General features: G+C 42.6%; 1 protein-coding gene across 9 annotated transcripts in view; it reads left to right on the forward strand.

The window, feature by feature from the left end:
- EMID1 (EMI domain containing 1) overlaps nt 1-25,880 on the forward strand; it is a 224,204-nt gene that overhangs the window by 136,204 nt on the left and 62,120 nt on the right. For all 9 annotated transcript variants that reach the window (XM_077296678.1, XM_077296635.1, XM_077296653.1 and 6 more), the window contains 2 exons: nt 13,880-13,957; nt 14,043-14,095. In XM_077296678.1, coding sequence (XP_077152793.1) covers nt 13,880-13,957; nt 14,043-14,095 — 131 coding nt within the window. The remainder of the gene's footprint in view (nt 1-13,879; nt 13,958-14,042; nt 14,096-25,880) is intronic.

Here is a 25,880-nt window from a genome sequence, read left to right on the forward strand (position 1 = left end):
GTATCCTCTCCTCATGTACAGCATCATGGAATAAATAGTGCTCTAGTAATAAATAATAATAATTCCCAACCTATCACTGCCTCCTGCTGCTTCACTCACAGCCTATACAGTATACTGTATGACTTCAGAGCTGGAATATAGTTGGAGTGACAGAGGATTTAGATTTGCCAAACTATTTGCATATCAATTCATATTCATATCAATTCTGATTTCACAATATTGGACGAATGGACTAGCTATGTAAATGTATTGCTGGACTTGTCTCTGAAAGAGGTAAATGCATATATTAATTGTTTGGAGGGGTGAAATCCTGCTGGCAAGTTCCTTTTAATTATCGTAAAAGATCTCTTCTGTAAAACATGATTGGAAAAATGGTGCTTCTCTTCGATATAGTGCCTTGCGAAAGTATTCAGCCCCATGGAACTTTTCAACCTTTTCCCACATATCATGCTTCAAACATAAAGATACCAAATGTAATTTTTTGGTGAAGAATCAACAAGTGGAACACAATTGTGAAGTTGAACGAAATTTACTTGTTATTTTAAATTTTTGTGGAAATTCAAAAACTGAAAAGTGGGGTGTGCAATACTATTCGGCCCCTTTAACTTAATACTTTGTTGCGCCACCTTTTGTTGCGATTACAGCTGCAAGTCGCTTGGGGTATGTCTCTATCAGTTTTGTACATCGAGAGACTGAAATTCTTGGCAAACAGCTCGAGCTCAGTGAGCTTTGATGGAGATCGTTTGTGAACAGCAGTTTTCAGCTCTTTCAACAGTTTCTCAACTGGATTGAGGTCTGGACTTTGACTTGGCCATTCTAACACTTGAATACATTTATTTGTGAACCATTCCATTGTAGATTTTGCTTTATGTTTGGGATCATTGTCTTGTTGGAAGACAAATCTTCGGCCCAGTCTCAGGTCTTTTACAGACTCCAACAGGTTTTCTTCAAGAATGGTCCTGTATTTGGTTCCATCCATCTTCCCATCAATTTTAACCATCTTCCCTGTCCCTGCTGAAGAAAAGCAGGCCCCAACCATGATGTGTTCAGGGTGATGAGCTGTGTTGCCTTTACGACAAACATATCGTTTGGCATTGTTAATAATAATAATAATTTTTATGTATATAGCGCCAACATATTCCGCAGTGCTTTACAACTTATAGAGGGGACTTGTACAGACAATAGACATTACATCATAACAGAAATCACAGTTCAAAACAGATACCAGGAGGAATGAGGGCCCTGCTCGCAGGCTTACAAACTATGAGGAAAAGGGGAGACACGAGAGGTGGATGGTAACAATTGCTTTAGTTATTTGGACCAGCCATAGTGTAAGGCTCGGGTGTTCATGTAAAGCTGCATGAACCAGTTAACTGCCTAAGTATGTAACAGTACAGACACAGGGGGCTATTAACTGCATAAAGTGTATGAGAACATGATGGGAGGAAACTGATTATGGTTGATGTTTTTTTGAATGGGCCACACAGGGATAGTTAGGTTAATGTGTTGAGTCGGTAGGTCAGTCTGAACAAATGAGTTTTTAGGGCACGCTTAAAACTGTGGGGATTGGGGATTAATCATATTAACCTAGGTAGTGCATTCCAAAGAATCGGCGCAGCACGTGTAAAGTCTTGGAGACGGGAGTGGGAGGTTCTGATTATTGAGGATGCTAACCTGAGGTCATTAGTGGAGCAGAGGGCACGGGTAGGGTGGTAGACTGAGACCAGAGAGGAGATGTAGGGTGGTACTGAGCCATGGAGTGCTTTGTGGATGAGGGTAGTAGTTTTGTACTGGATTCTGGAGTGGATGGGTAGCCAGTGTAATGACTGGCACAAGGTAGAGGCATCGGTGTAACGGTTGGTGAGGAATATGATCCTGGCAGCAGCATTCAGGACATATTGGAGTGGGGAGAGTTTGGTAAGAGGGAGGCCGATTAGTAGAGAGTTACAATAGTCCAGACGAGAATGAATAAGTGAGACAGTAAGAGTTTTTGTAGAGTCGAAAGTAAGAAAAGGGCGAATTCTAGAAATGTTTTTGAGATGCAGATAAGAAGAGTGAGCCAGTGATCGGATGTGGGGAGTGAATGAAAGCTCGGAATCAAGGATGACCCCAAGGCAGCGGGCATGTTGCTTTGGAGTAATGGTGGAACCGCACACGGAGATGGCAATGTCAGGCAAAGGTAGGTTAGTAGAGGGAGAGAACACAAGGAGTTCAGTTTTTGACAGGTTCAGTTTCAGATAGAGGGAGGACATGATGTTAGAGACAGCGGTAAGACAATCACTGGTGTTTTCTAAAAAGGTCGGCGTGATAACAGGAGAAGAGGTGTATAATTGGGTGTCGTCAGCATAGAGATGGTACTGGAAACCAATTCTACTGATTGTTTGTCCAATAGGGGCAGTATACAAAGAGAAGAGGAGGGGGCCTAGGACTGATCCTTGAGGAACCCCAACAGTAAGGGGAAGGTAAGAGGAGGAGGAACCAGCAAAACATACAGTGAAGGATCGGTCAGAGAGATAGGAGGAGAATCAAGAGAGAACAGTGTCCTTGAGGCCGATGGAGCGGAGCATAGTGAGGAGGAGCTGATGATCCACAGTATCGAATTCTGCAGAGAGATCCAAGAAAATTAGCATGGAGTAGTGACCACTAGATTTAGCTGTTAGTAGGTCATTAGAGACTTTAGTGAGGGCAGTTTCAGTAGAGTGTAAAGAGCGGAAACCAGATTGAAGAGGGTCAAGAAGAGAGTTATCTGAGAGATAGCGGGTAAGATGGGAGTGGACCAGGCGCTCGAGGAGTTTAGAGATGAAGGGAAGATTAGAGACAGGTCTATAATTAGCGGCACAATTTTGGTCGAGGGAGGGTTTTTTAAGTAATGGATGTATGATGGCATGCTTAAATGAGGAGGGAAAAATACCGGAAGTGATGGAAAGGTTGAATATTTTTGTTAGGTGAGAGGTGACAGCCGGGGAAAGGGACTGGAGGAGATGTGACGGAATGGGGTCACTGGTGCAAGTGGTAGGGCGAGAAGATGCAAGGAGCCTGCTTACTTCTGTAACTGGTTCAAAGTCAGAGAGTTAAATAGATGCAGTGGGGGAGGGAGGACAGTGCATGGTATGAAGAGATTGGGAGATGATTTCCTGTCGAATGTGGTCAATTTTTTCTTTGAAGTAATTGGCCAGATCGTCAGCGTGGAGATCTGTGGTTGGGGCCTGCTCTCTTGGGTTGAGTAGGGACTGGAAAGTGTCAAAGAGACGTTTAGGGTTATTTGACAGTGAGGTGATGAGGGTGTTGAAATAGGTTTGTTTGGAGAGGTGAAGGGCAGAGTTGTATGTTTTTAGCATGAACTTATAATGGATGAAATCTTCAGGTAGATTAGATTTTCTCCACAGACGTTCGGCGCACCTGGAGCACCGCTGCAGCAAACGTGTTTGCAGCGTGTGCCATGGTTGTCGCCGTCTGTGCCGAGTTGTTCTATGTATAGGAGGTGCAGCTTCATCCAGGGCACTTTGCAGGGTTTCATTTTAATGCTTCAGAGCAGAATCAGGACATGAGATGGAGAAGATTGGGGCCAATGAGGACTGCAAGTTCTTCATAAGTTTCTGGGTGCTAATGGCCTGTATGTTTCTATAAGTGTGGAAAGTGGGGGTGACCTGAGCAGCATGGCAGTTCTTGATAGAGAATGAAAGAAGGTTGTGGTCAGAGAGCGCGAGAGGGGAGTTTGTGAAATAATCCACTGAGCAAAGCCGGGAGAAGACCAAGTCAAGGGAGTTTCCATCTTCATGCGTTGGAGAGTTAGTATGCTGCGAGAGGCCGAAAGAGGTTAGAGATAAAAGGTGAGAAGCAGATGGGGAGAGGGGAGAAGCAATGGGGATGTTGAAATCACCCATAATGAGGGTGGGGGTGTCACAGGAGAGAAAGTGTGGAAGCCAAGTGGCAAAGTGATCCTGGAACTGATGAGAGTGGCCGGGAGGACGATACACCACCGCCACTCGCATGGAGAAGGGGACGTAGAGTCTGACAGCATGGACCTCAAAGGATGGGAATACAAGTGAGGGTACTTGGGGGATAACTTGGAAGGTACATTTGGGTGAAAGGAGCAGACCAACGCCTCCACCTGCTCTGTTGTCTGATCTTGGGGTATGAGAAAGGTGTAGTCCACCATATGAAAGAGCAGCAGCAGCGGTGGTGTCAAAAAGTTCGATTTTGGTTTCATCTGACCAAAGCACCTTCCTCCACATGTTTGGTGTGTCTCCCAGGTAGCTTGTTGCAAACTTTAAATGACACTTTTTATGGATATCTTTAAGAAATGGCTTTCTTCTTGCCACTCTTCCATAAAGGCCAGATTTGTGCAGTGTATGACTGATTGCTGTCCTATGGACAGACTGTCCCACCTCAGCTGTAGATCTCTGCAGTTCATCCAGAGTGATAATGGGCTTCTTGGCTGCATCTCTGATCAGTCTTCTCTTTGTTTGAGATGAATGTTTAGAGGGACGGCCGGGTCTTGGTAGATTTGCAGTGGTATGATACTCCTTCCATTTCAATATGATACTTGGGATGTTTAAAGTTTTGGAAATAATTTTGTATCCAAATCCGGCTTTAACTTCTCCACAACAGTATCACGGACCTGGCTGTTGTGTTCCTTGGTCTTCATGATGCTCTCTGTGCTTCAAACAGAACCCTGAGACTATCACAGAGCAGGTGTATTTATACGGAGACTTGATTACACACAGGTGGATTATATTTATCATCATTAGGCATTTAGGACAACATTGGATCATTCAGAGATCCACAATGAACTTCTGGAGTGAGTTTGCTGCACTGAAAGTAAAGGGGCCGAATAATATTGCACACCCCACTTTTCAGTTTTTGAATTTCCACAAAAATTTAAAATAACAAATAAATATCGTTCAACTTCACAATTGTGTTCCACTTGTTATTGATTCTTCACCAAAAATTTACATTTGGTATTTTTATGTTTGAAGCATGATATGTGGGAAAAGGTTGAAAAGTTCCAGGGGGCCGTATATTTTCGCAAGGCACTGTATATAGGCAGGAATATAAAAAAATGTGACATATGCCTTAATTCCAATACCTATATATAGGTCAGTGAACTTTTGTAGATTGCTTAATCATGACTATAGGAAAGGGTTCTAAACTTTTAGGCTAGTCAAACTTTGAAGTGCTCCATCTCCAGGAGGTATTAAATATAGATACAATCAAGGCCAGACTGGCCATTGGTCAAATCTGGCAAATGCCAGATGGGCCTCCCCGGCCGTGGGTTGCATTGTCTGCTACACTGTTAGCATGCATCCACAGGAAGCAATACTATTAACAGTTGTGACAGAGCACAGAGCCACTGGCTAAATGCTACATCACTTACTCCAGCAGGCCGCAGAATACTTTTAGTCAGCAGCCTGCTGAAGGACGACGCCACTCAGGCAGCGTGGTGTTCGTGTCCACTTAGAGACAAGAAAAAAGAGGAGATGGAGGCTGCGGAGGACAGGGAGTCTGGATTAGATGAGTCTCCTTTTTTTTAATTTTGTTGGGGACCTTCATACTGTATGAGGGTCTGTAGTACCATCATATTATATAGAGGGCTGTGGGGGGACCATCATACTATATGAGGGCTGTGGTGATGCCATCATACTACACGTTGGGCTGTGGGGGTTCATCATACTATATATGGGGCTGTGGGGTACCATCATACTGTGTGAGAGGTTGTGGGGAGAATCATACTGAATGGGAGGCTTTGGGGGATCATCATGCTGTATGGGAGGCTGTGGTGACCATTTTACTGTGTGGGATGCTGTGGGGCATCATACTTTGTGAGGCCATCATACCATGTGGGGCCATCATACTCTCTTGGGGCCATGACACACTAAGTGCTTTAGTAGGGGCAAAATAACCGTGTAAGTGCTGTAATACATCTCATTCAGTTTCTTAAAAAGGTGGGTTGTATGCCCTTCTGTGGCTCCGCATATGTGCTCTGATCAGAGGTGTATCTAGGTTATCTGGAACCCGGGGCAAGAATTCAATTTGGCGTCCCCCCCGCCCAAGAACATATGTGATTTGCACACTTAGTCATGTACCCACAAGCTCCTCTCCCTAATGCACCCAATGTTCAGTGAAAAACTGAGAGCAGTAGGAAGAGAAGCTCGTTGTCACAGGACCATAAGTATGAAAATCGCATATGAGTGAAGTGTCCATGTGACGACTACTGGAACCTGCAGAGCTGAATCCTGTCATCGCAGGTTTCTGAATTCTCACAACTAATGCACTGCACACTTTTAGGATTCTCCCTTGTCGGTGGACAGTCATGTCAGCACAAGCATGCGATTTGTATACTTCTGACCACATTCCAACTAGACATGCCTGGCCTCAGTCAGTTCATTTTCATTGACAGAGGCCACAGATGTCTAGTCAGCACGTGACCGCATGTATGTAAATCGCCAGCACGAGAGAATCCTGACAGCATGCAGTGCGCACTGTGAGAACTCAGAAGTCTGCAGTCACAAAGAATGAGAAAGATCTGCTTGAGAAAGATCTTTTGGATCGAAACGTTGCCACAGGAGGCAGAATAAAATGTGATTTTGAGACGCTGTCTTATTTACTACTTTGTCATCACAAACCTGGACATCCTCTATAATGCTCATCATAAATAAAAACATGAGAATTAGTTAGTATCACAAATAACATTTACATCCAGGTATAGATGACGTCGTCTCTGGAGTCTTTCTCCTTCTTCATCTTGTCCAGACCCCATGATGAGTTTTCTCGTCTCTGGAGACTTCCATCTTCTCCGCTCTTTTGCAGAAAATCTCCACATGATGCCCTTAAAGATAGAAGTGTCATTATAATGCTCCTGAATAAATTATTGCCCCTCACTATACTGTCTGCAGAAAATATGACCCCCACACTGTCCCTCTTATGGTTCATGCTCTTTACACTGACCTCTCCTTTCCATACTGGCCTTCTCTTCACACTGTCCTCTCATACTGTGTTCCCCCTATAGGGCCCAGTATTTATACTGTACCCCCTCATCACACTCCCCCTCCTTGGTATACTGTCCCCTCCTGACTGTGCCCTTACACTGTCCCTCCATGCTACGCCTCCACTACTCAGTTTCTATTCTGTGCCCATTCATTTTTCTCCCCCCATACTGTCTCCTCACACTATTCCCCTCCCTCCTCATATTGTCTCGTCTCACTTCCCCCCTGTTCACCATACTATCTCCTCATATATTTACCCCCTCACTTTCTATACTGCCTGCTCACCTGATTCCCCATACTGTGGCTGCACACATCCCATCACCCTCACTTCCTGTACTCTGTCCAAATACATTTTTCACATCGCTACTCATACTGTGTCCGCATACATTTCCCCGTTTGCTCCCCATACTGTCTGCACCCAGCCCCCATATTGTTTTCTCATATATGCCCCCCATTTCCCAGTACTGTTTTTTCATACATGCCCTCATTCCCCCAGACTGTTTCCTCATACATGCCCCCCATTCCCCCGTACTGTTTCCTCATACATGCCCCCATTCCCCTGTACTGTTTCCACATACATGCCCCAGGGCCGGCGTTAGGGGCAGGCAGACTAGGCAGCTGCCTGGGGCCCCCGCTGCCCTAGGGGCCCCCAGCCAGGGGCAGACATACTGTTGATGGCACTGCTCTGGGGCCCAGAGGTGGAGGGAGGCCCCTGCAGGCAGGCCCGGTATCATGCAGGGTCGGGCCCCTCTCACTCCCTCCTGTAATCACGGAACACCGAGTGCCGGGGAGAGAGCGGGGCACGAAGTGCAGGAGATCAAAAAGGGGGCGTGTCATGCAGGGAGAGATGCTGGCCAATGAACGCTTTCCTTACCTCACAGTGACCAGACTGAAGAGAGCGCTCACTGGCTGCCGTCTGTCCCCCTGCATGGAGCGTCCCAATGGTGAGTGCTCGCCTACAGTCAGGGGCCCCGGCTGCACAGCACATAGAGCCGTCATGGAGGAAGAGCAGGACTTACAGGGGGTCTTCTGCTCCCTCCACTGTTCTGTTCAGAGCAGGCTGCAGCGTCTCCTCACAGAGAAGAGATGGGGGAGGAGCTCACTGCAGGGGACAACACGGCAGCAGCAGGGGGCCGATATCAGTGCTGTCTGCTCTGTGCCCCATCCCCACAGTGGGGTCTGCAGCCTTCTCCAGCTGAACTGACCTGCAGGGCTCATCTGACCACCTATACAAGATTAGTATGTATGTATGTATATGCTTGTATATGTATGTGTGCATCTGTGTGTATCTATGTGTATGTTTCTATCTGTGTGTGTGTATCTGTGTATGTATGTACAGTATATGTGTGTATGTATGGTATAGTTGTATGGCTGTGTGTGTATGCATGTACAGTATGTGTGTATCTGTGTATGTGCAATAATTTGTATGGATATATGGTATATATGTATGTTTATGTGCATGTACATACAGTATATGTGTATGTATATGTGTGTACGGTATGTGTATATACTGTATGTGTGTATGTACGGTACGTGTATGTGTATCTATGTTCGGTATATGTGTGTGTATGCATGTAGGGTATATGTATGTATGTACGGTATGTGCATTTGGGTGTATTTTATATGTATGTACGGTATGTGTGTACTATATGTACTGTATATAACTGTATCTGTGTATGTACGGTATATGTGTGTGTATCTGTGTGTATGTACGGCATTTGTGTGAATGTACGGTATATGCATGTGTATGTACGGTATGTGTATGTATGATGGTATATGTATGTGTATCTGTATGTATGATATATGTATGTGTTTGCATATACTGTATTTGTATGTGTATCTGTGTGTACGAACGGTGTATGTATGTGTATTTGTGTGTATGTATGGTATATGTATGTACGGTATGTGTATACTATATGTGTATATAACTGTATGTGTGTATGCATGTAATGTGTATGTCTGTGTGTATGTACGGTATGTGTATCTGTGTGTATGTACGGTGTATGTATGTACAGTATATGCCGGAACAAAAATCATTGTTCTCATCAGCACATCGCCCAGTTAAAACTGCAGATATTCTGCTAAGATGATACTGTATGGGGACAGATTGATTTACTAGTGATCATTCTGTCCCCAGCCAGTGTAAAGAGGCTGGAAACAAGTGGCGAATGACTTCAATATTGTTGATCACGCTCGTTTAGTGGCCTGAAATCAGCACATGTAGCTACAACCAAAATGTTTCTGTTGGTGCAATATGTTAGCATTTGGGGCCCCATTTTAAACTTTTGCCTAGGGTCCCACTTTGCCTAAAACCGGCCCTGACATGCCCCCATACTGTTTCCTCATACATGCCCCCATTCCCCTGTACTGTTTCCTCATACATGCCCCCCATCTCCCCCTTTGCTTTTGTGTCCTCAAATCTCCCACACACATTAAATCGCCCCATCCCCACTGCAAATCTTCCCGCACACAATAAATAACCCCATCTCCACTTCAAATCTCCCCCCACACATTAAATCCCCCTTCCCCACTCCAATTCTCCCTGCACACAAATCCCCCCATCCCCACTCCAATTCTCCCCACACATAACAAAGCCCCCATCCCAATTCCAATTCTCCCCACACATAATAAAGCCCCTCATCCTCACTCCAATTCACCCCACACATAGTAAAGCCCTCCCCGTGCACTTGATCTTCGGTGTCTTCAGCTCCACTGGAGCACTTACAACCAATGTTTGCCTCTGCAGTCTGCAGCGCGGGTGAGTGACGTCACCAGCATGATCACATGATCTGATCACGCTGCTGGCGTCGCTCTGACCCGGTAGTCAGAGCCTCAATTGTACTCGCTTCTGTAAGATGAGAGTACAATTGAATACTGGGAGCCGGCGCGCTGCAGCATCTCTGTGCTGATTGTCAGCTTGACAGTCAGCACAGAGAACAGCTGATTCCCAATCCGAGGGGCAGCAGAATGCAGCCACCAGGGGAGACACTGCGGAACGCTGCATTAGGAGGCCCGACTGCACCCCTGCCGGCTGCGCCCGGGACACATGCCCCTGCTGCCCCCCCCAGATACACCTCTGGCTCTGATAAGACTTTTGCTATGGGGCCCTGTGATTTTCATGTAAGCTCCTACTAAAGGGCATTATTGCAATAAAGAGGCACTGAGGGTTTATACTATAAGGAGGCATGATATGGGGGTGGTATTATTTTATGGAGGCACACTGTAGGATTGTTAGCATTATAGAGGAAGCACAGGAGGCATTATTATTATAAAACACTGGGACATTACTACCGTATGGTGTTGTATAGCTGCAAATAAATACAAGGGAGTATTATTATTATTATTATTATGAGTCCCAGGGGGATTTTATTTAATTGTAAGAAGGCAAAGGGGATCATAATTACTATAAGGAAGTACAGGGGAAATACTGTTAGTACTATTACTACACAGGGCACAGAAGGGTCATTATTACTGTCTAGTGAACTGGTTATAGCACTATATGGTTTGTGCATAGGTGGGGGAATATGAGGAGGGGGCTGGAAAGTAATAAGCCAAAGATATCTCTGCATTACATTTTGCAGGGACGAGTTATGGATGAAAGAAGTGGTCTTGGTGGTCTGGGCTGAATGGAAAAGAAAAGGGAAAATGAATGACAACAATCAGCTTCACTGGTGAAAATCTGTACATTATACATATATATATATATGTGTCTGCGGAGCCTGGTGTAATACTGATATTACCATTATACGGTCACTGTATGGTGGTAATATCAGTCCTAGTACAGTAGTTTTGGTTAAAGGGGTTGACCAGGCTTGAGGTTAAAGTCTCCAGTCACTCAAGTTATGTGCATCGTGCTTTCTCAGGATTCTCTGGTGCCGGGAGCGGGCGGCCATGTGAGCAAGTGTGTGTCCTACAAGATGTACCCAGGCCTCTTTCAATTCACTTGTATTGAGCGAGGTTGCGCACATCTAGTCGGAATGAGACTGCACGTATGCAAATGGAATACTTGTGATCACATGACTGCCCGCACCCAGAGCCAGAGAATCCTGACTGCAAATGCTGAGAGAATTCAGAAGTTTGCAGTCAAATAGTGACTGCAGATTTTAACCCCAAGCCTGGGCAACCCCTTTATGATCACTCTATTGGTGATAGTATCACTACTGTATATGCTGGTAATAATTGGATATAGTTTGATAATATTTGTTAAATTACAATATTATTATTGTGGTATTATTACATTTAATTCTTATATATCAGTATTATTAGAAATATTGGTCTTCTAGTAAATATTGATTTTCTCCAGGCAGGGTAATATAGTTGTGCTCAAAAGTTTACATACCCCACCAGAATTTTTTCTTTCTTGGCCTTTTTTCATAGAATATGAATGATAACACCAAAACTTTTTCCCCACTCATAGTTAGAAACCTGCAAGAGTTTTATGAACACAAACTGATTACAAGCAAACAGGAAACAGGCAGGGCCGGACTGGCCATCTGGCAATTCTGGCAAATGCCAGAAGGGCCTGTCTGGTCATGGGCTGCCTTGTCTGCTACGCTGTTAACAGAATCGGTGTTCTCAATACACCCATACTGTTAAGTTGTGATGAAGCACAAAGTTGCTGACTTGGTCACTTACCCCAGCAGGCCACGGGTATCATTAGAAATATTGGTCTTGTAGAAAATCTTCCTTTCCTCTACGCAGGGTAATATTAGTAATATATCCCATCTGGTTCATGGGGACGGGGACAACATGGGCCTGTGTGATGTTGAATGCCAGGGCTGAATTTCAGCCCCAGTCTGTACCTGGTCACAGGTGAGGCTGTTACCTTTAGTAGCCATTCAAACCCATTTGTGTTAACTTCTGTGCATGTTATCAGGCCAAAATCACCAGAGTATGTGAACCTTTAATCAGGGTAATTTGGATGTTTTGGGTTGTCATTATGATTTAACCCTTTCGCGACATGCGCTGTACATGTACTGCGCATGTCGGGTCCCCTGCTTTGATGTGCGCTCCGGCGGTGAGCGCACATCAAAGTCGTGACATGTCAGCTGTTTTGTACAGCTGACATGTGCGCGCAATAGCGGCGGGTGAAATCGCTGTTCACCCGCCGCTATTAACCTGTTAAATGCCGCTGTCAAATGCAGACAGCGGCATTTAACTACCGCATCCAGCCGGGCGGCCGGAAATGACGTCATCGCCGACCCCTGTCACATGATCGGGGGTTGGCGATGCATCAGGATGGTAACCATAGAGGTCCTTGAGACCTCTATGGTTACTGATGCCGGCCTGCTGTGAGCGCCCCCCTGTGGTCGGCGCTGACAGCACACCTGCATTTCAGCTACATAACAGCGATCTGATGATCGCTGTTATGTAGCAGAGCCGATCGGGCTGTGCCTGCTTCTAGCCTCCCTTGGAGGCTATTGAAGCATGGCAAAAGTGAAAAAAAAAAGTTTTTAAAAATGTGAAAAAAATATTAAAAATATAAAAGTTTAAATCACCCCCCTTTCGCCCCATCCTAAATAAAACAATAAAAAAAAAACCAAACCTACACATATTTGGTATCGCCGCGTTCAGAATCGCCTGATCTATCAATTAAAAAAAAAGCATTAACCTGTTTGCTAAACAGCGTAGCGAGAAAAAAATCCGAAACGCCAGAATTACGTTTTTTTGGTCGCCGCGACATTGCGTTAAAATGCAATAACGGGCGATCAAAAGAACGCATCTGCGCCGAAATGGTATCATTAAAAACATCAGCTCGGCACGCAAAAAATAAGCCCTCACCCAACCCCAGATCACGAAAATTGGAGACGCTACGGGTATCGGAAAATGGCACTTTTTTTTTTTTTTTTTAAGCAAAGTTTGGAATTTTTTTTCACCACTTGGATAAAAAATAACCTAGACATGTTAGGTGTCTATGAACTCGTAATGACCTAGAGAATCATAATGGCAGGTTAGTTTTAGCATTTAGTGAACCTAGCAAAAAAGCCAAACAAAAAACAAGTGTGGGATTGCACTTTTTTTGCAATTTCACCGCACTTGGAATTTTTTTCCCATTTTCTAGTACACGACATGGTAAAACCAATGATGTCGTTCAAAAGTACAACTCGTCCCGCAAAAAATGAGCCCTCACATGGCCATATTGACGGAAAAATAAAAAAGTTATGGCTCTGGGAAGGAGGGGAGCGAAAAACGAAAACACAAAAACGAAAAAGGGCCGCGGCATGAAGGGGTTAAAAAGAGAAAACACAGTAGTTCGACAATAAATGGCTTCAGCCAACCACTAACCATGAGTGGAGAAAAAGTTTTGGTGCGATCATTCATATTCTCTGAAAAAAAGGCAAAGAAAGCAAAAATTCTGCCGGGCTATTTAAACTTTTGAGCACAACTGTATTATTAATAGAGATTCCCTCTGGGGGGAGGCAGCATAAGTCTGTGCACTTTCAAATGCCAGGGCTGAATTTCAGTCCCAGTCCATTCCTGGAAACAATGACAGGATTCAAAGCAGGTTTTATTTTCACAACTAATTACAGATGGAGTTATAGTTATTAAATTGATAAATGATGCTCAGTTGATCTAGTGAGATCTATTCGTCATGTGTGATCAACTTAGATTTGGTTTTAGAGAGATGAAATTGATAGATATTAAAAGACATATACACTACAAGGGCTCATGCCCATGATGGATTTTGGCGGAGAAGTGTTTTCCATGGTCTTCATGATTAACACTCGTACCTTTGATATTCTATGGGGTTGTGCACATGTCCGATATTTGCAATGCCAATAGCTGTGTAACGTAACAATCACTTTCTAATGACCTAAGGTACATCAGTTCATGTTCTTTCCCTTCTCTAAAGAATTTTAGAAAGATAATTTGTGATTATTTATGTTTTTAAGATCTGTTTAATTCCAATCGTTTTACTGAAAATGGAAGAAACCCCATTCAGGGACCAAGGGGCCCCCCAGGACCATCAGGTACCAATGACTACTTTGTGTTTCATCTTTTTAATAATTTACATGAAATTAAAACATATTTCATAGAACTTTATTAAACTTACAGGGCCACCAGGACTTCAGGGAGAATCTGGGCCACCGGGACCAATGGGAAATAACGTAAGTTGAGAATGATAAATGAAAAAAAAGTAAAAGAATAGATCTTATTTTCTGAAAGTGGACACATTTAGTACATCAGAAAAATACGTTTTGATAAGGTGAGTGAATGAAAAATGACAAACACTGAAGACCACAAACATTAAACTAGAGTTTAACTGCTGAAATGTTCTTTAAAGTAACTGATTAAAACCTGTAATGATCAGTGAATTCCAGTCTGATTTCTAAGGACTAGATTAATAACATTATAAGTAGAATTGATGGAATTTAGTTTAGAAATTGCTTACCATTTCAAGTTTGTCTTCAAGGGATATATGATTGCAGTATTCATGGTGTAATCTATTATATCTTCTCCATAATTATAGATCAGAGACAAAATGAACTGTGCAGCATCTGATGGAATATTTTTAATAATAGCAGTCAAATGTGATTAAAATGTACCGGTATGTGCCAGTATTTTGATTATCACTAGATGTTTAGGTAACCAAGGAGATCCTGAGGAAGAAGTCCTGGTGACTTTGAAACGCGTTGAGAATAAACCATCATCCTCCATCTCCAATACGCCTGGACATTCATTTTTCACAGCAGCGCGGATGAAATTCACAAAATATCTAAACTGAATATCTAGATGTTTAGGTAAACAGGAAGGGTGCCGGAATTTATCTATTATGATGAATTCTCTAAAATGGTCAAATGCCCAAAAAATGGGTGACAAATTCTGCATCATGCCAAGTATTTGTGTAGACTCATTTGGGTGCTGTACTATGGACAGCCATTTTATGCATTAGACGTCCCTTTCAATCTCTTCAGCAATTGTGACATTTGTGATTTCATGATTTCAGACAATCACTGATTCCAGAGGTAAAGTGCGTATTTAAAGCAAACCTGTCACCTGAATTTGGCGGGACCAGTTTTGGGTCATATGGGCTGGCCGCAATATTGGATTGAAGTTCATTCTCTGTCCTCCGGAGTACAACTTCAATCCAATATTGCGGCCAGCATGCAGACAGCGGGTAAGGAAAGGGTGAATCAAACACCCGAAAACCCCGCCCATATGACCCAAAACTGGTCCCGTCAAATTCAGGTGACAGGTTCCTTTTAAAGTTGTATTGTGTTTCCCTAATCTATGGGAAATTACCCACTGCTCACACATCTGTTCCTGAAAACTTTTCCCATAAAGTGACTCTGCAGCTCCATGCTACGCTCTACTCCCAAGTTTCTGCATCTTTCCTGTTAGATTGTCATCAGACCTGGGGCTATATATATATATATATATATATATATATATATATATATATATATACACACACACACAGATGCTTCTCACAAAATTAGAATATCATCAAAAAGGTAATTTATTTCAGTTTTTCAATACAAAAAGTGAAACTCCTACAGTATATTACTCAGAGTCATTACAGAGTGATCTATTTCAAGTGATTATTTCTGCGAATGTTGATGATTATAGCTTACAGCCAATGAAAGAAGTAATTATCTCAGTAAATTAGAATGATTAACAAAAACCACCTGCAAAGGTTTCCTAAGCATTTAAAAAGGTCTTTTAGTCTGTTTCAGTAGGCTGAACAATCATTGGGAAGACTGCTGACTTGACAGATGTCCAGAAGGCAGTCATTGACACACTGCACAAGGAGGATAAGCCACAAAAGGTAATTACTAAAGAAGCTAGCTGTTCACAGAGTGCTGTATCCAAGCATATTAATGGAAAGTTGAGTGGAAGGAAAAAGTGTGGTAGAAAAAGGTGCACAAGCAACCAGGATAACTGCAGCTTTGAAAGGATTAGGAAAAGGCCATTCAAAAATTTGGGGGAGATTCACAAGGACCACTGCTGATGGAGTCATTGCTTCAAGAGCCACCACACACAGATGTATCCAGGACATGGGCTACAATTGTCGCATTCTTTGTGTCAAGCCACTCATGACCAATAGACATCACCAGAAGTGTGTTACCTGGGGAAAGGAGAAAAAGAACTCGACTGTTGCTCAGTGGTCCAAGGTGTTGTTTTAAGATGAAAGTAAATTTTGCATTTCATTTGGAAATCAAGATCCCAGAATCTGGAGGAAGAGTGGAGAGGCACACATTCCAAGGTGCTTGAGGTCTAGGTTGAAGTATCCACAATCAGTGATGGTTTGGGCAGCCATGTGTTAGTGGTTGAGTTCCCGCCTCTGCACAGGGGGAATCTCGAACCATCCGCGATTTCCCATTCTTCTCCAGCCGCAGTGGAGCCTGCTCAGCGGAGACGTCGGTCACAGCGTCTGGCTCAGCCTGATACGGTGCGGATGATTACTGCTGCCTTTCCAGGCTCAGCCATTGTAGCCAGTATTGGTCAGCGGCGAGCAGACGTCTCTGGGACGAAGTCCTACTTTTCCCCTTCTGAGCATGCCTAGGGTAAGACCTCTCATTGGAGGTCGGGGGTCACATGGTCAGGTACTGCAGCAGCTCCCATTGGTCCTCTAGGAAGGTCCTGAAGTTGCTCAGGTACTGTAGCAGCTCCCATTGGTCGTCTAGGAAGGACCTGAAGTTGCTGCAGCTATAAAAGGTTCGCACTGCCGCACGGCCATGCGCTAGTATTAACCTAAGTTATGAGCTCAGCGCCAGTGTGGTCATGCTTGCATGTGATCAGGGTTTGGCTGAAATGAACCCCTAGAATACCGGCACCTCCGGTGAGGAGTTTTGTGTGTGCTATGCTGACTGCATGACGACTGTCAGCTCTATTAGGCAGCTGTTCCTCTGTGAGGTTAACAGGGCAGAGCGTTCTCTTTCTCAAGTGAATCTGTGAAGTAACAGAGTTCGCTTATACCGCCATATAGTACTGTTTTTTACTACCTGCAGGTTCTCTCCTGCACGGTGGACCCTGGGTTGCGAACGCACCTACTACTCAATATATATATATATATACTCGGTGCGTTCCACCAACCCTAACACCATGTCATCTGCTGGTGTAGGCCCACTGTGTTTTATCAAGACCAAAGTCAGTGCAGCCATCTACCAGGAAATTTCAGAGAGCTTCTCTCTGCCGACAAGCTTTTTCGAGATGGAAATTTCATTCTCTATCAGGACTTGGCACATGTCCACACTGCAAAAAGTACCAATACCTGGTTTAAAAACAACAGTATCACTGTGCTTGACTGCCCAGCAAACTCACCTGACCTTAACCCCATAGAGAATCTATGGGGTTTTGTCAAGAGGAAGATGAGAGACACCAGACCCAACAATGCAGATGAGCTGAAGGATGCTATCAAATCAACTTGGACCTCCATAACACCTCAGCAGTGCTACAGGCTGATCGCCTCCATTCCACGCCGCATTGATGCAGTAATTGATGCAAGAGGAGCTAAAACCAATTATTGAGTGCATATACTGAACATACATTTCAGTAGGCCAACGTTTCGGATTTTAAAATCATTTTTCAAGCTGGTGTTGTAAAGTATTCTAATGTACTGTGATAATGATTTTTGAGTTTTCATTGGCTGTAAGCCATAATCAACATTAACAGAAATAAACAACTGAAATAGATCACTCTGTTTGTAATGACTCTATATAATATACGAGTTTCACTTTTTGTATTGAAGAACTGAAATAAATTAACTTTTTGATGATATTCTAATTTTGTGAGAAGCACCTGTATGTTCCTCTGATGTGATTTCACATTCCCTTACATATTTATATGTAATCCTGATCCTATAGCGTGTTATTTTGTATTAATCATGTTCATGCATTTTCCTGATGCCATTCTCTGTGAGTATATTTTATTGATGGTTGTATTCCACAAACTTGAATTTTCTTTTTGATTCTGTACTGCTCAGGTGCGCATGCGCGGTTGTTCCTTCAACACGGGTACATTGACAAGTTGCCAGTTCATGCGCTTCTGCCTGTGCCATCTTACCATGATATAATATACAGTGCCTTGCGAAAGTATTTGGCTCCCTGGAACTTTTCAACCTTTTCCCACACATCATGCTTCAAACATAAAGATACCAAATAGTCCGGTTCACTATGTAATTTCGCCGGAATTTTCTGGAGAGTTTCAAATATGTACATTTTTGGAAAGGCTATGGTATAAGCAATAAGAAAAACAATGTTTCCATTTGCCCCGAGTCCTAAGTGGCCGCCATCTTGGATTTTACAAAATGGCTGATTTACATCGATTTTCGTTAATATCTCAGCTTGTAAGTAACGTAAAACTTAAATTTTGACAGCTAAACATACATTTTGAGTACTAAGAAATGCAGTGGTATCCAAATAAATACTGTATATACGACTACAAATTGTATCGGTTTATATTTGAACAAATTTTCGAACTCGAAAAGCAGAGAGTTAATGTTTTTAACTTTTGAACAACCAGAGTGTCTTTACATATCGCCACCATCACTGTCATCATCAGTTTCATATTTGGTCTGAGTGTCCTCGTCATTCATACACTCGCTGTCACACTGACAAAGATCGGTACAGGATAAGTTATTTTTTCGGCACGAACACCTTGAAGAAGAACAGTCATGTTTGCATTGACAACTAATCATCTCGATTATTGCTTTTGGAGCTGGAAGAACATCTGTCATGGTTGGTTTCAACTGTCCATCCAACCCTTTGTGATAGCCATTCTTCTCGGGATCCAGCTGAGAATCCTGCAAAGCAATGTTAGCTTGTCCCCACACTCTGGCTTGGATATGGACTCTGAGGACATGTTGTTTTAGAGCTCCGAGTGTCAGGGTGGATTGATTTAAATCACGCCGATTTAAATCATGATTTAAATCACGATTTAAATCAAAAGATTTTTTTCTATTTAAATCGGATCGATTTAAATCATGATTTAAATCATGATTTAAATCACTGATTTAAATCAAAAGGTTTTTTTTAATATAAATCACGATTAAAATGAGAAGTGAGAGCAGTGCGCATGTGCGCCCATAGTTACACGGACGAAACTAGGGGCAACGATCTAACGCCAGGGTGAGGGGGGACCCCAAAGTAAGTAAAAATCTTTTTTGTTTTACTATATGGCAATAGGTAGGTGTTTAAAAGCAGCATGTCTTAATTGTATAAACTATTAATAGCCTCCACATTTTGTTCATACTGCCCCTTTAATTCCACACTTCTAGCTTGGTTTCACTTTTGGTTTAGTTTCTTTTTCCATTCAGTTGACATGCCCAAACTTGTTGGATAGTCAGCATCCTACAGAAACCTCTGGAAGAGCATGGCATTGTGAATGTTACACATATACAGCCTTTATTCTACTGAGTTAAACAACTCAGCTTTATCTCATGATGGAAGAACCTTTGGATGGTAAAATATTTTCCTCAAAAAGCAGTTTATTGAAAAAAATCCGATTTAAATCAAAAAAATCCGATTTAAATCAAAAAAATCCGATTTTTTTGATTTTTTTTAAAAAACATTGATTTTTATCCACCCTGCCGAGTGTAGGAGGTAACCTGTCACTTTCTGCCATATGCTTGCAAAATAGATGCCATCGCAGTTCGGGAATATTCTTAATAAAAATGCCTTTTGGAGAGTAAGCAAAACATACGAAGGTAGCAAGAGTTGACAACATAGTTTCGCTCACTTCTTTTTCAGTCGAAAGCATCTGCAGAGAACTGATTACATCTGGTGTTGCGTTCATGTAAGCTTGCAGCCAGATTGCTTTGCCAATTCGAGAGAACCTTCCAGTTGTGTCAGCACCAGTGAATGCATGGAAGGCTGTCAAAGCCTTTGCTCTGTCTGCCCCTATGACTCGCCTTATTGGCTCTATCTCGATCATCCCAGAGACCATTGAAATCGATGTATTCTTCAGCATGAGGTCATAGTTAGCTATGACCAACACCAGTACATCGGTATCAGGGGAGAAGAAAACCATCCTTGCATCCGGTGGGTTTCGTTGTGTTGCCAAGACAGCTTGGTAGATCAACAGTGTGTCTGCTTCTTCGTGATTGTTGTCGTCGAAAACTAAGTTTTTGTTGCTCCTGGTACACCCTGAAGAACAAGTGATGACCAGTTTTTGTGATGAACTGTTGAACTCTAGAGTCTTTGCAGCAAGATAGTTGGTCAGGTCAGCCTTTGTCTTGTCATGTGAAAGGAACCTGTTCATTGGAATATGATTAATGTTTGTTTCATCTCTGACCTGGTACTGAATTGGTGCCTTTCCTTTTCTTCTTTTATCCCTGGTAGCATCCTTGAGAGAATTTTCCCTATACGTATCAAACACAAGGATTATTTCATCGTAATTTTCTGTGAGAGACATAAGCCTGTCATTGAAGCAGTAACTGAGATCTTTGACTGTCACTAGTGTTGCCGGTTTCTTGGCCATCTTTTGCAGAAGAACCATTCCATCTACCAGGGCTATCTTGCGACTTGGAGCATCTGATCTTGTGTCCATCCTATCTTCTGGCTGCAGATCTTTCTGTGGAGTTTCTACTATAACCAACTTGTTAAGGAGACTGATCAGTTTTGATTTGTCATGGCATGGTAACATTGTACCATCTGGAGCAAAAAAGGCTCTTGGGGTCAGAGTGAATTCGTAGTTCCCAATGGCCACTTTCTGGTTTATGTCTCTGTTGGACCTTGCCAAAACCATCATTCTTCCATACAAGTCCTTGGTCTCCTTAAGATCAACAGTCTTGTCTCGGAGTTTTACTGTGGTTTTCTTGTTTGCCGACATGAACATCCTGTTGTTCTCCTTCTTTACTGGTGCCCATAGGCTAACATCCCCATTGATTCGCGCCAACACATAGTCTTCATACAGCTTTTGACCTGTCTCATCTGCATTCAGGATCATTTTTACGTACTCATCAGGGATGTAGGCATGGGTGATTACATTGTGCAACTTGTCACCTACAACAGCAAATGGGTTGCCATGTTTCAAAATTGCTTCCTTAATCTTGTCAATAACATGATGACACTTCTTGACTGCACTTGGCCCAAGATCGTGATGCTCTCTGGTTTTGTCACGTTCTAAATCAAACTGTCTGGTATATTCTTTGACAACTCGGGAGAGTTCAGGTGTGGCCATGAAGAATCTCTGACGAGCATTGGCATTGTTCGAGATGCCGACTATGCCAGCATGGATTTTCATCAGCTTGTTCAGATGCTCGCATGCATGGTCCGCCCCAATGGATACAAATGGGATAGCACTTTTCGTGACTGAAATGTTACCCGCTTTCATTTCTTCCCATGTTTGAGGGTGATTTATTTTAAGGTCATGCATGTCCGTGATATACCTTGGCCACAATCGCTTGTATTTCATCCGGTCAAATGCAAAGAAGAGCTTGCTGAGCTGCTCTCCGGCTTGAAGATGAAGCTCAAGGTCTGCATTCCTGGTTGCAGCAACAAATAAAAGGATTGTTTCCACTCGCTGTAGGTAGTTCATCATTGACTTGAACATTGCATTTTTGGATCTCTGTTTCACCCATGTTTGAAAGACTGTGATTATGTCAGCAGTGGTCAAGGCCTCTAGTAGGGAAGTGCTTGCTTGTTTCACTGACTTACTTTTTGTGTTCTTGTTTTCCTCAGAACAGGCAGCTTCAATTCCCTCTGTTGCCATCAAACACACCTGTTTTAGTTCTGGATTATCAATGAAGAACTCGTCCAGCAACAGTTCATACAGAGCAACATATGTATATGTGTGAGCACGAAGAGCACGCTTGTAATGGGTACATTTCAGTATTTGCCTTGTTGTTGCAGACCCATACACATCACCTTCTATCCATGCATCATCAATGCCCGAGTTCTCCGTAGAGGTACCCAGAGCGCGCAGGGCAGCCATTACAACATATGATAACCACAGCTTCATGAGAAAAATGCCCAATATTTAATCATATAGAATCAGTTCACTTGCTTGCATGATCACAGTCAGCAAGGTTGACCACTCGTGTGCTAGCTCTGGTAGCAGTGGTAAGGCTCCAACGTTGGTAAATCGCTTGCTTTCGGACAACAGTGAGTTGTATCCTGACCATCCAGGAATTTTGCTCGATGCTTTCTCTAGTTGCTGCATTCTGGATACAGCAGTAGCAACAATCCATCCAAATTGTGAAAGTTGGGAAGAACCTGATATTTCCTTGTTTGTGACAAAGTGTTCTGATCTTTGGGTATGTTGTACTTTTGGCTTGTCACAGTGCAACATATGTACATGGTATGGAGTGACAGATAAAGTGTGGGCATCTGTTATCTTCAAGGGTGGTGCAACTGGTTCTCCAACAGCATCTACTTGCTGATATACAGCAGTAATAGTTCCATGTGTGGTTCCTTTCCCATCAGGGGTATCCTCTGCAAAGTCTGTGTTATCAACTGCAAAGAACACAAAGGTACCCTTCTTCAAGAATGGTGGCACGTAAAGACCTTTTAACTCTCGGGTGTTTTCTACAACAGCATTAGCCAAAGCAGTTTCCATTCGTAGGGTACGGCCATAGGGAACACAAAACCCATGTGAACTAAGAAGATTCATTAATTTCTTATCGCGAGTGGTGTGATGAACAGTCAGAGCTAGCCCCAGGACCTGTGGGTTTTCTCGTGCGTTGGGTTGTCTGAATACTGATGATTCGGTTTTTGGCTTGTAGTTGACCTGGCGTTTTGATTTGAATTCATACATGATGTTCTGACTCATAGTGAGTGCTGCTCGGTCAACAATTTTGGTCCTTCTTTGAGTTTCAAGGCTGTTAATCGGCCCTGTTATGATCCAACGGATAGCGGAATATAATTCTGCTGGAACGTCGTGTATGTCACTAGTGACCGTTATGGTGTTTTTATCATTGACTTCCGTTGTAAAATTAGCAATGCTTTTCCTAATTAACTGTGCTGCTTTGTAGATTGTCTGCATGTTGTCTGCATCATCACTACGACATTCCATTGCAGAATTAACCATGATTTCCTCACAGGCTTCTGGTGAATAAAGAACTGCTGATTCCCTTCTGTTTTTTGAAAGACAGGATTTCAGATGTGGCAAGGCATTCATTATAATTTCTTTGAGCCACTTTCTAGTGAATGTAGGTTTGTGATTTTCCACGCCTTCTATACCAAGCATATTCAAATAAGTGGTTTCGATATCTTGTATAGATAGATATGATTGGTTCTGTGTTTGAATATCCACTAGGTTTAGCAACTCTAGCAGACTTGCACGTTGTAATAAGGGTTCTTTGTGGTGTGTTCTGTTGGTACTACGTTCTCGTTGTCCATGAAAAACATGCTTTGTCCAACAGCTTTTGTGGTACCGGACGTCAATAGAATGTGCATCCCCTGGTGCAATGCATGTGTTCAGTCTTGTTTTCAGTGTTAAATTATCTGATGTTTCAATAGCTTGTTTCAACGATTTCCCTGCGTTGACTGTCCTCACATTATAAAGCTTCTCATTCTCATCGTTCTGACAAAAGAAACATTTTTCCTTATCCAGTGGCCATGTATGTGACCTCGTGAATGGTGATGAAGAGTCAGATGTTAATGAACCTGATTCGTCCATTTCAGCACGTCCTCTTTTTAATCCTCGTTTCTTGGTAATGTGGCTACCAGTAGCTAATGCATGTGCATAACGGTCCCGGGCTCGTTGTATTTGGTCGTTGTTAATTGCATTTGTGTAACAACTTCGATGGTAGACTGCCTGATGTGTAGCGATTGTGTCTTTCCTGTTGCTAATCCGTCGATGGATATCAACATAGTTGCCATCTTGTAAACTTGCCCTCTCTGCTACTATGTCCAAAACGCGCTGGTAAGACTGTATCCGAGGATTTTGCACCAACTTCTCATTGCTATTGGAAGACTGACAGAGCATACATAGCTTCCAGTTGATAGGTGCCTCACCTTCACAAGTGACTTCAGTAGCTTGTGGTTTGTCTGTCATGTTCAACTCCTGTAATAAAAGAAAAAAAAAACATGTGATTCCTGTCATTATGTATTATTATGTCAATACTAATTAATTATAAAAAACTGCTGTAGTAAATATCTAAAACACATCTGCAACTAGTAATATTGCATTTCTTAGCCCTAAAATGTATGTTTAGCTGTCAAATTTTATTTTTATGTTATTTATAAGCTGAGATATTAACGAAAATTGGTTTTACGTCAGCCATTTTGTAAAATCCAATATGGCGGTCACGTGGGACTCGGGGCAAATGGAAACATTGTTTTTCGTATTGCTTATACTATAACCTTTCCAAAAATGTATAGTTTTCAGACTCTCCAAAAAATTCCGGCGAAGGCCTAAATCAATACATAGTGAACCGGGCTAAAATGTAAATTTTTGGTGAAGAATCAACAAAAAGTGGAACACAGTTGTGAAGTTGAACGAAATGTATTGGTTACTTAAAATTTTTGTGGAAAATCAAAAATGAAAAAGGGAGCGTGCAATATTATTCGGCCCCTTTAACGTAATACTTGGTGGCGCCACCTTTTGCTGCGATTACAGCTGGAAGTCGCTTGGGGTATGTCTCTATCAGTTTTGTACATCGTGAGACTGAAATTCTTTCCCATTCTTCCTTGGCAAACAGCTCGAGCTCAGTGAGGTTTGATGGAGATCGTTTGTGAACAGCAGTTTTCAGCTCTTTCCACAGATTCTCGATTGGATTGAGGTCTGGACTTTGACTTGCCCATTCTAACACCTGGATACGTTTATTTGTGAACCATTCCATTGTAGATTTTGCTTTATGTTTGGGATCACTGTCTTGTTGGAAGACAAATTTCCGTCCCAGTCTCAGGTCTTTTGCAGACTAAAAACAGGTTTTCTTCAAGAATCGTCCTGAATTTGGCTCCATCCATCTTCCCATCAATTTTAACCATGTTCCCTGTCCCTGCTGAAGAAAAGCAGGCCCAAACCATGATGCTGCCACCACCATGTTTGATAGTGGGGATGGTGTGTTCAGGGTGATGAGCCGTGTTGCCTTTACGCCAAACATATCGTTTGGCATTGTTGCCAAAAAGTTTGATTTTGGTTTCATCTGACCAGAGCACCTTCTTCCACATGTTTGGTGTGTCTCCCAGGTGTCTTGTTGCAAACTTTAAACAACACTTTTTATGGATATCTTTGAGAAATGGCTTTCTTTTTGCCACTCTTCCATAAAGATTGCCAGATTTGTGCAGTGTACGACTGATTGTTGTCCTATGGACAGACTGTCCCACCTCAGCTGTAGATCTCTGGATGAACTGCAGAGTGATCATGGGCCTCTTGGCTGCATCTCTGATCAGTCATCTCTGATCAGTCTATTTATCATCATTAGGCATTTAGGACAACATTGGATCATTCAGAGATCCACAATGAACTTCTGGAGTGAGTTTGCTGCACTGAAAGTAAAGGGGCCGAATAATATTGCAAACCCCACTTTTGAGTTTTTGAATTTCCACAAAAATTTAAAATAACCAATAAATTTCGTTCAACTTCACAATTGTGTTCCACTTGTTGTTGATTCTTCACAAAAAATGTACATTTGGTATATTTATGTTTGAAGCATGATATGTGGGAAAAGGTTGAAAAGTTCCAGGGAGCCGAATAATTTCTCAAGGCACTATATATCTTCTCATTTAAAGATTTTTCTGTATTTTCATGACTGTGAAAATTGTGAATTCACACTGAAGGCATCAAAACTTTGAATTAACACAGGTGGAATTATATACTTAACAAAAAAGTGGGAAACAACTGAAAATATGTCTTATATTCTAGGTTCTTCAAAGTAGCCACCTTGTGCTTTGATGACTGCTTTGCACACTCTTGGCATTCTCTTCATGAGCTTCAAGAGGTAGTCACCGAAATGGTTTTCACTTCACAGGTGTGCCCTGTCAGGTTTGATAAGTAAGATTTCTT

The sequence above is a fragment of the Ranitomeya variabilis genome, chromosome 1 (genome assembly GCF_051348905.1).
Source record: "Ranitomeya variabilis isolate aRanVar5 chromosome 1, aRanVar5.hap1, whole genome shotgun sequence".
In the NCBI taxonomy this organism is placed as follows: Eukaryota; Metazoa; Chordata; class Amphibia; order Anura; family Dendrobatidae; genus Ranitomeya; species Ranitomeya variabilis.